We start from the raw sequence: 12,023 nt of genomic DNA, 5'->3' as shown, positions 1-12,023 counted from the left end.
AAAGATGTTCAAAATAATCGAGTTCCCTTAAAACACTAACGCTATTAAATAAAAAATCTACAGTGGAGGTTTTTTGCTTTAATCCCTGAATATCTTGCATGGGTAGATTTACATAAAACTGCTCTATGAGCTCTTGTCTGTATTGCTGTGGCGTTTTGGAGGTGGCTGTTCCACGTCTGACATGCGTCAGGTCTTGGGGGTTCCAGCAGCGGGATGCCATTTCTGATGGCCAGATTATGGAGCACACTGCAAGCCATGACTATGTGGCAAACCCTTAGGCAAATTGCACACTCCTCTTGTGCGTGAGTGTGCCCGGTTGTAGATGCGCTCCTGTTGGGGTTGATCAGAGGAGTCATCAGCCATCAGGCTTCAGTAAATAGCCCCGATCCCCTGCATTTAAGTGATATTTTTATTACAGATACCCCAGTAATAACATTACAATTTAATGCGTTCCTCCCGGTCACCGGCAATGACTTATCAGCCAAATGCAACGATAAATAAATAAGATGCATTCATTTGGAAAGACTTATTCCAAATGCTATTTATAGGGTTTGACAATAATTACACTAATGCCTCTATTTTACAATGAACTATAATGAATTACGGGTCATACCGAACACGCCAGTGTTGAAACTAATGCACGAAAGCTTATTTCCGTGTTGTAGTCTTCATATTCTACCGCTGGGCGCCAGGTACGCACGGTCTGAGCTGTGCGTAGATATACGCACAATGTCAAGCACACGTTCAAGTTGATAAGTCCCACACTTTGCTTAGAAATTATCATTCTCACGGTTTACGCACATATCTGTGCATACGCACAATTGATAAATGAGGGCCCAATTTATTTAAAATAAATTGGCCAAAGTCGGCTTTCCTTCCTCTTAACATCCGTGCAAAAAAAGACACAACCCTCCCAGGTGCGATACCCATGGTTAAACATTTTAGATGCTTGGGTGTGGAAATATTTCCCACCATAAGACAAACGGTGAAGCACAATTACACAAAAATACAGAACAAAATCAAAGACGACCTGGACAGGTGGGCAAAACTTAAAAACTCAGTACAGGCAAGGGTATCAATAGTTAAGATGGATGTATTACCAAGAATCAACTTCATCAGCTCAATGCTACCGTTACCTCCTCCAGAGGGCTACTGGAAAAGATTACAATCCTCCACATACAAATTTATTTGGAATAACAAACCACCTCGCATAAAAAGATCCACCGCACAGAGAAATAAAGCAGACGGTGGCATGGCAGTTCCAGATTTTTTACAATATTTTAAGGCTTTCACATTAAGACCATTGACAATATGGTTTGATCCCCAGGCTTTGGTATCTTGGAGAGGATTGGAAGAAAACATAGTAGCCCCACAGAGACTGAAGGACATGGCACACACTAAACTTTCAATCAAGCACTGTGAGCGGGAATTTGGACCCATAATTACCCATGCAATCAGAACATGGCGGGAAACACAAAAAAAATATCCTAACCCTCAAAAATGGCATAATCACACTCCCATATTCAATAACAATGCACTCTTAATGGGAAAACGTCCTATAAGATTCCCTATATGGGAAGAGCAAGGCATACACTCATTAGGGGATATTTTTAATAACCAGGGCTTCTGTAGTTATGGAGAAATATGCACAAAGTTTAACCTCACCGAGTCCACATGGCTTTTTTACATACAGTTACGCCTATGTTTGAGGTCTCACGGTGTTCCATTACACATACCAGTTGAACACCACAGATACCACAAATTTTTCTATGAAAGAGAAACATTGGGAGGTTTTGTATCAGGTTTTTATTATCAATTACTAACGTCCTCGTATGAAACCCTTCAACTAGACACTGTCTGGAGGAGGGATATTCCAGACCTGGAAAGTGACTTTGATTGGCAAGAAGCATGGAACCCGGACCATCAACAAATCAATCTTAACTATATTCACAGGACATACTTGACTCCTATAAGACTGAACAGAATGGGCCTGAAACAAGACTCAAAATGCTCCCTATGTACAAATGGAGACGAAGGGACATTTATGCACATGTATTGGGACTGCCCACCAGTTAAGGCATTCTGGAAAGATGTGACCCATCAATTATCAAAACTCGTATCTTGGAATATACCAGTACACCCCTCTGTATTGCTTTTAAATGATGTTTTTGAGTTTGCAGTAAATCCACAGCTAAAGAGATTGGTCTTATCGGGTATCACAGTAGCTAAAAAACTGATCGCATCACGCTGGTTTCAACCGGAAAAAATGTGCCGGAAAGTTTGGTCTCTTACATATCTCGATGTGATATATCAAGAAATATCTACAGCAAGAATTCTGGGTCTCAACGAATCCAAAATGTCAATGTGGGTAGAAGTGGTGGAGAGAATAAAAGCTAGCTTATAATGGTAGTGTCTGGTTAGGAGTGAGGGATAATGGAGGTACTATCCAAGGAGGGGTCCGGGAGGGGGGGGGTTCGAGCTGGAGCATATGTGTAGGGTTTTAGAAAATAGGTATTAGGGGTATGTTCTATATAAACATTTATATAATTGTAATTTCGCTGGATATACATATACACTGTATACGGTTAAAATGTTATTATAGACTTTTTTTTTAAATCTTGTTTCTGTACTTGCATGTAATTTTAACCACCTTGACTGTTAGTTTCATTATGCATTATGTGTTGAGTACTGACGTTTAATAATTTTTGTTTTGCAATAATAAAAAAAAATATAAAAAAAATAAAATAAATGAGGGCCCAGGGCAGCTACAGATGTACAAAGAACATGATTAATGCGAAGTTAGCCATTATTCTTTTCTGTGTCTTATCAGAAGGGGTCAATGCAGGGGAACGAAGATCATATGGCGTCAACTATGGATGGGCATCGATTTTCCGAATATTTGAATAGTCGTTAAATTGTAAAAAGAAAAACGATTAGTTTATGCGAATATCGTTTTGTCTCCAAAGAAAATATGTCCCCTTATTTTTACCGGCCAGCTAGCTTGCTTGTTTTAGTATCTTGCGTTCGTTATTAAGTAAAAACTAAACCATACGTTAGCGTGGAAGCTCACACATTCCCTGAGCCCAATCATTTACGGTATTTGATACCTACCAAAAGACAAAGAATAAATAGTTTTTAGTCATTGACCTGGGACTACTTTTGTAAGTAAGTAAGCAATAAGTACCAAAATAAATGAACAATAAATAAATATACAAATTAATAAATTAATTCAAACTAGTTCCAGTATGTTGAGCTATTAAGAAAAGAGACTGCTCCTATATTGTGTGTTTCTTGATGAGGTGAACTGATGGCAGCCGACTCCCCATCTCTGTTGGGCTGGGTTTCAGAACGCACATTTGGTGCTGCCTAATTAGGCTACACACAGTTTCTCGTGTGTGGGTGTGGGGGTGTGGGGGGGGGGGGGGGGGGGCAATAGAGCCAAACGTAGCAGGACACATTTTGTTTATTAATGATGACTGCGATTGGCAGATTCAACATTTGACCAATCACTTGAGACTGAGAGTTTGTTTTGCCTCATTTGTTTCCACCAGCCAAATTGATGTATAGAATAGAACGGTGTCCAAACAGTGGTTGCTGAGCCCACTGGCTCTCAAGGACCCCCATAATTAACTTAATACATAATAGACCATGGACACATTTCATCTGAGAAGATATTTGAGAAGATGGCAATGTGGGTCTTGTGACTCTTTAATTACACCAGGCGGCACCATTTGATTTTTTTCTATGCCTATTTTATTATTGCATTTTGCACAATCAATTCGGGCATGACCACCCGCATTTCACTGTATGCCCTGGTATGTATGTGACAAATAAACCTCTTGATTCTTGATTCTTCATAAACATTTAGTTAAAGGGGTAAAAGTAATGTTGATTTATTTTGCACATAATCATTATCTCACACACATTCCAAAAACTCTAAACGGTTTTGCACACATTCATTTAGTTTGACAGTTATTGAGAGTTAATGAGTTTGAATATGGCCACCAGTGATGTCATCGGGGACATTGGATCCTTGTGTTGTGTTACAGCTCTATGAAATGATGTAGAATGAAAGAATAGCAATACCTTGTCTCATAGGGACTGCTACCTTATAATTTCATGGAGCTTTAATGAACACAACACAAGGATTCAATCACTGGTGGCCATATTCAAACTCATTTACTCTCAATAACTCAAACTAAATGAATGCGTGCAAAACCGTTTTTTTTACGTGTGCGAGATTATGTGTAAAATAAATCAACATTGTTTTTTTCAAACAAAATTTCATTGAAGCCCAACGACCTCTGAAATTCCAAAATAGAATTCTGAGGAAACCTGTGGGGAAGAAAACGTACACCTCAGAGAGTTCAAATGTGTTCCTACTTGGATGACTCGCAGTAATCCCAGAAAAAGCCCTGTACCAGCTCTCCACTTTGCAGGCAAGCCGTCTGTTCTGTGACCGTTCTCTGTGAGCCACATCTGGTGGCGACTAATTACACACCGTGGCCAACTGGATTCATGCTGCTGTTTAATTATTTAATTACTGGATATAGTCTGACACACACATACACACATACACACACACACACACTCACACTCACAGCAATACACAGTTATACTGAACTAAGCATATCTTTGAGGTTTTTGCTGAAGAAAACGTTCAGATTATGCATTCTAGCAGCCTCTGTACCTCTGTTTCAGTACTGTTCTCAGTGGGCTGTTTCTGTGCCTGTAACAACGAGCGAGCTGCTTTTATCGTACAAATACGATAATTATTGTACATCTAGCAGTGTGTGCCTGTACTGTCGAATGAAATTTGAAAGAAACGTTCAGACTAGACGTTGCAGATCAAATATAACTGGAGATCCACCAATAGCATTATATGTAACGGAGGTCCGTGAGTAATATCCACAGTCACGATGGACGTGTGTTGTGAAGTGACTGTGGCAGTAAGCGGTACTGCGAGTTAAACTCACGTCCCCTTAAAAGACACATAGATACGTTACCAAGAAGTGAATTCACCTCTTGGTATAGCGGTCTATGCTGTGCGGCAGACACGTGTTCGAAACTCCCTCGGGCATCGACATTTAACTCATTGGACGCCAACCACGAGTATAGTCGGGTTAACTCGCCGACGCTTGAGCGCCAATCACGAGTATAGTCGGGTTTTAATCGTTATTTCTTTTATTAGCGATATCCATTCATTTTCATCCATCCAACCTGATGTTATCGTTGGGAATGGGTCTGAGCTCGCAAAAGGGTAAACACCGCCACCTATCGTCTCCCGGATGGTATTGCACATCATTAGATTGGATTGGCTGGGGATGTGCATAAAAAAAGAAGTCCGATCCGGGTTTTGCTTCTCGGGCATGCAGTATCGTTGTACCATGTTGACTGGGGGGACTGGGAGCAGCGTGGATTATGTGTTTTGGACTATAACGTTGGATCAATGGACGCAATCGATATTTGGAATGGCGATCAGGAATTGGATTAATCTTTTTGCAGAACATCTGATGTGAGGTAAGGACTCTATGTTACTAGTCTTGGATTAATCAGATGTTTTTTTCATAGCGATCACAACATGTCTGTGTGTGTGTGTGTGCCTGCCGTTGGAGCTGAGCAAGGCACGGATAAGCGATTTTCAGCCCGCTTTTGTATCATGCATAAGGACATATATTATCGATAATCTAGTGTTTATTTGAAAATGATTCATAAATCAGCCGAAAAATTACAACGTGTGTTGTATTCCACTAAAGGGCTATTATCGCGTATTTCTCTGGAATTACTAGAAATCTCAAACTATACTCGTCTTCAAAACGGTATAAAACGGAAATGTACAGATGAAAAAACAATCCGTTTCGTACATGTTGACTGCAAGCAAGTCATTGATAAGCGATGGGTGTATTAGACCCATAGCCATAATTTAAGATATATTATAAGCACTCGCAAATTTCCCCGTCCTCCCATTGATTAAAGCACTGGCGTGCTAGCCCTAATTAGGTCAAGGCCCGGCGCTGAATGAGTTAAACACAACGCAGAGGAGTAACATCCGATCGGTCACACATAGCAATCTTGTCATTCATTTTGGGTTTAACTTTAGGTAAAAAAGTTTTTCTAAGGTTTCTCCCCTCCACATTGCCTGTGGTGTTTTTTCCTATTGCTAGATTTTTTGTGAGTTTTTCCTTACTTTCGCGTGAGGTATGTCTGTGAGTGTTGCATTCATTTATTTTAAATTTATTTTGGATTTTATGGTGTTTTTAGTTTTTGTTCTTGATTTATTGTTATGTTTCTTATTGAATTGTTTAAAGAAGACGTGTCCGGCCCATGGGGACATTAACGTGTGTTGTCGGGCCTTACAAATAAATGTGATTTGATTTTGAGTTAAGAATCTATCGTGTCGGGCGGCTGGGTGGCGTAGCGGAGATTGCGCTCGTCACCAATGCAAGAGACTCCGGTATCGAATCCCAGTCTCAGCATTGCCTTCGACTTGGGCCGGCCGTCGTACTGGCTCATTTGGTCAGCGGGTGGAAGTCGATGGGTGGGGATTGGACGTTGTGGACAGCGACTCCTACAGGTCGGTTGGGTGATGCCTGCACAGCAGAGACAGGAAGTATCGGGGGCAGCGTGAGCCTCCCATGCGTTACTCCTCGCCCACTGAGAGTCTGCGCTGTCACGTGTCCCCGGAGGTTTCTATCCTCACTACAGCCGACCAGTGGGAGGCATAGTCTAGCAACATTCAAGACAGGTGAGGGGAGAATTGGAAATATGAAATTGGGATGGGAAAAAAATAGAAAATGAGGAGAAAAAGTGGATACAAAAAAAGAATCTATCGTGTCTAGTGAACAGAAGGCCACGCCCCCTCAGAGGGTGACCTACAACACTTATAACAAATCAAATGATGCACCTGAAGCTGAAAAAAAAGACACTCCTGACATTAACATTACATAACAATAAGAAATCTCTGACTGAATAAAAAACCATTATACTGGATCTTTAACTCTTCCTGGACTCTCTAGCAAGGGTCAAGGGTGGGTTTATGCTTACACTTCGGACGGGGCTTTCAATTCCTCCGTCTTAAAATAGTGTCTCTTTCAGCGTGGAACACCCTTGACATTTTGAACAGAGCGGCAGCAGTTATAGCAGAGGTCTGGTTCTGTTGACAGCTGCTGTTTGTTTTGAGTAGGAGTATGGCACGCTTGCTTGATCCCTCTCATTTCTTTTCATTTTACTAACCTTTATTTTATCAAGTTAGACCCATTGAGATTAAAATCTCTTTTAATACAGCAGTTTCATACAGTGTACACACACACACTCCCTGTCTCTCTCTCCCTGTCTCTCTGTCTCTCTCACACTCTGTCTCCAACTCTCTTTCTGTCTCTGTCTCTCTCTCACACTCTCTGTCTCTCTCACACTCTCTGTCTCTCTCATACTCTCTGTCTCTCTCTCTCACACTCTCTGTCTCTCTCTCACACTCTCTGTCTCCAACTCTCTTTCTGTCTCTCTCCCTGTCTCTGTCTCTCTCACACTCTCTGGGCTAGATCCACAAAGAATGTATTGCACGGTGCTAATTGCACCCTTACTTACAAGTCTTTCTCTGGTCTGCATCCCCTTAACAATTGTGTGTATTAAGCCGTACTGTATTGTACCCATTCTGCAATCTGTTAATACAATTTTCATTCAATCAATCACCGTGCAGGAGATCATAATGAATTGTAAGTAAGGGTGCAATTAGCACCGTGCAATCCATTATTTGTGGATCAAGCCCATATGTCCCTCTCTCACACTCTCTGTCTCCAACTCTCTCTCTTTCTCTCTGTCTCTCTCTCACACTCTCTGTCTCTCTCTCTCTCTCTCATATATTCTTTGTCCATATCTAAAGCTGTGACATGATGCTGCGGTGCCTCCACCAGGATCAATAGTGACTCCATCCATGTGAAGCAGTGGAGGTTTCTCTATGACAACACGTGAAACACAAATTCACTCATAATTCATAATTATTATTAATTTACATATACCTATATAAAAAAAAAATATATATATATATATATATATTTTTTTTTATTTATTTTTTTTTATATATATATGTTTTCCTCTGTAAAAAAATGCCAGTGCATTTTTTTTTTTTTTTAAATGGCCAAAATTGACAGCTCTGAGCATGCCTGCACTGCAGTATTGCCTTAATTATTCGTGAAGAATACTTCACAGGTGTGACCCTTTGTTAAATAAATAATATATAACAGCGAATCAAAATAGGCTATTAATTTCATCTAAGCACGGTCTGTGCAGTTAAACTCTTGCCACTGAATGGAGGATTGATTGATTGACAGCCTTGACATCCAATATTACACAGAGGTTGAATGATTGACAACCTTCAAAATCCAATCAGAGACTGTCTGCAAGTGGTGCCAGGAAGTCTGCAGCTGGACTGGCGTCAGTGTTCTACTATAGTCAACGTTGTGTTGCATCATCTGTTTGCCTGAAGAAGAACATTTATTTGCCTAATATAATCATTCATATTTTAATATCTTTATTCACTTGTTCAGTTATTGTTGTGCACTGCATCGTTTACTTGGATGATATAAATATATATTTTTTTAAATCTCAGTTGAACTTGAAGACTAGTGTAGTTCTAACTAACTTCCTTGTTGTTGTAGCTGGCTAATATAGGAAATTATTTTTGCAAAGAATTATGGATGCTCCTCCAAACATCGTAGATCGGATCATACAGGAATCTTTTCACACATTCTCCTATGAAGAAAAGCTAAGAGTAAAAGCAGACGGTTATAAGGAGACAGCAAATTAATGAATGAATGAAAACTTTATTTGGGTGAATCGCTTGGGTGACGGAGTCCCGAAAATGGAACGTGTGTCACGCATCAACAGAATAGTGGATTTCGACAGCATCCTCACGCAAATGAAGGATCGATTGGATTAGATCACAAAAGACTGCTGTTTGATGATATATATATATATTTTTTTATCTCAGTTGTTGTCAAACGAAAGCCTGCAGTGCTTAGCCTGGACCAGCCGAAGTGTAGTAGTTCTAACTTCACTCGGGAGACAAAAGCCAAACATCAATTTGATGCAACAAGCTGGCTCGCGATGCTATATTGTTTACATTTCCCATGGGATTAATGCACGCGGCTCGAGTCGGACTCGTCACATGGAGAAGCTGCACTATTCAACGATGGATGAGATCGATCGAGATACCGTCTTTATGGGTAAGTGTCTTGGCTTTAGAATGTCAGTTTGTGTAACGTTAAGGCGCTCCCATAGTCCAGCAGACTGTACACAGAGCCGCGCGGACATCCGCGGAGTCTGCTCTGTGTACAGTCTGCTGGACTATGGGAGCACCTTTACTGTAACCGAATTTAAACCGCATCATAACTCCTACATCGACCATGTCACTTTTCAAAAGGCATGAATGAATGAAAACTTTATTTAACAGATTGCAGAATGGGTACAATATACAGTACGGCTCAATACACATAATTATTAAGGAGATGCAGTAGACCAGATAAAGACTTTCGTCTTGTTTACATCAGGGTCCCCCATTTTCAATTCATAGTGAAATGTATCTTGTGTTATTAGGAGCCCTGCTAAAGTTGGTAGCTAACGTTATATTGATAATGTTTCAATATTATCAGGTTGATATTATTAGGTTGATATTATAATGGTGTCAGTGTTTCAGATAGCAAGGTGTCAGAGCTTTGGTTGAGAGAGATTACAGTGCTGTCTCTTAAAACTCATAAACAAGTATTGAGCAAGACGAGTTAGTCTGTTGTGTTGTGCGTATTGTATGGGAGGGATAATGATGACTGTGTGTAACTAGGAGGGATATGAGGACTGTGTGTATGTGGCACTGAATTGATGTAAACAAGACGAAAGTCTTTCTCTGGTCTGCATCCCCTTAACATGTGTATTGAGCCGTACTGTATTGTACCCATTCTGCAATCTGTTAAATAAAGTTTTCATTCATCATTCATTCATTCATTCATTCATTCATTCATTCATTCATTCAGTGTAGAACGAAGAACTATAACATTCTCATTATCAAAGACCACAGTCTTAAACACACGCACACACAAAAGATACATGGACTATTGTTATTGGACACAAGCCACACACATGGACCCTGCACTGCACCATAATACACCTGTGATTATAGTATACTTGTTATTACACACACACACACACACACACACACACACACACACACACACACACACACACACACACACACACACACACACACACACACTCTCTCTCATTCAGTTCTGTTGTGTTAATATAAACCCGCCGTGGTCTCTCTCTGTCTCTCTCTCTCATTCAGTTCTGTTGTGTTAATATAAACCCGCCGTGGTCTCTCTCATTCATTCATTCATTCATTCATTCATTCATTCATTCATTGTCCTTGTGTTACATAAAAACCCATCTGTGGCCTCGTGCAGAGGAAGGTGTTAAATACATGTTAGATATTCCAATGTACAGTTTTGCATACCATTGACTCAGAATGGTCTGTGTTATTTAAATCGTCACAGCAGTATAGTTTGTTTATACTTCAGTATGACAAGTATGATATTTAAACATGGTCCCCAAAATGAATGGAAGCGAATGAGGAGCCTGACACATGGGAGGAATGGGGGTGTTACAGCGTTGGGGATGTTTAAAAAATATAATTTAATATATAATATAATATAATAATTTGTGCTTCACCTAAAAATTTGGTCAGCAGCCTCCACTGATGTGAAGTGTGTTGGTGCCACACAGTGCAGAACCATGGAGACCTTTTTATAACCCTTTCCCTTTCCCTGAAGCCTGCAAATAAAGTGGACTCTTCATTCAGTCTGGACTCATTGACTCATTGGTTCATTGATTCCTGCACCTCAGCACAGATTGAAATGTGTGAGCCAAGGTTCTCCTCTATTCCGGGGAAAAGAGCACAAAGGACTACTTCTTGTCTTTTTGACGTTTGCTTTTCCAAGTCATTTAAGAAATTGAGACGCCCTTCTTTTTTCATTCATCTTTTACCGTTACTGAAAGACCGTGGTAGTTACTTTCTGCTGATTCACCACTGCCATTGGCTTCCAGTGTGTCTAGAAATGTGTCTTAAACCACCACATTAGTTTCATGTCAAGGACCCTGAAATGTGTCGCACATTAGTTTCATGCCACGGACCCCCATTTTATGAGATTTGATTATGAGACAACAATTGATTCAATTTGCGATTGAACATTTCAAGTGCGGTACTACTATCCTTAGGTCACATGGGTAGTTGGTTGCCTCTCCACCTACTGAATACCCAGAGTAGGAGATGAGCCATGAAGTTTATTTATGTCTGTAAATGCTGTGTAGTGTGGAAGCCTATTGTACATGAGTAGGGTGAGTAGCCTACATGCCATTACTGCTTTTTACCTATTGACTCATTATAGCTCCTTTATTATCTTGAAATAATAACACCTGCCAGTTATTATGACATTGTTTATCATTACATACAATTTATCTATAGCTAAATGCTGAAAAACGGGAAACAAATTTTACTTTTTAGCTTTAGAAAAAAACATGCGTGGCCTCAGTGCTCAGTGGCTGATGATGAGTAACCGTATGTATTATGGTCTTGTTTTTCAGAGACCCTGGAGCCTTCGCCTCCCACATCAGATCAGATCAAATACGGTGAGAGATTAAATCTGTCTGTCTCACACACGCACGCACGCACACACCCACACACCACACACCATACACCACACACCACACACACACACACACACACACACACACACACACACACAGTGCCCAATATGTTCCAAAAAGTTAAAGTGTGGAGCTGCTTACCTCGGAGACTGCAGGCAAAGTCGTACAATTACAGTATATTAAATGTGTGCTTCTCAGTGTTTTAGCCTGTATGAAATGAGCTAAGTGGTCATCATTTGTTAAATAGGTTAGCTCAGTAATGCTTTGAAACAGGAGATTCTTTAAATATCAAGCCAAGGTGATATGCTGGCCATTTTGTCTGCTGTCTGACT

At 40.3% G+C, this 12,023-nt stretch overlaps 1 protein-coding gene across 1 annotated transcript in view; it reads left to right on the top strand.

Annotated features, from left to right (window-relative positions):
- The window catches only part of tmem65 (transmembrane protein 65), a 55,237-nt gene that overhangs the window by 30,909 nt on the left and 12,305 nt on the right, over positions 1-12,023 (top strand). Inside the window, exon 2 of the mRNA XM_084312314.1 lies at positions 11,629-11,673. Within this exon, the coding sequence (XP_084168440.1) occupies positions 11,629-11,673 (45 nt within the window). The remainder of the gene's footprint in view (positions 1-11,628; positions 11,674-12,023) is intronic.

Source organism: Notolepis coatsorum (assembly GCF_963971535.1).
Source record: "Notolepis coatsorum genome assembly, chromosome: 4".
Taxonomy (NCBI): Eukaryota; Metazoa; Chordata; class Actinopteri; order Aulopiformes; family Paralepididae; genus Notolepis; species Notolepis coatsorum.
This window is presented reverse-complemented; position numbering and strand designations above follow the sequence as displayed.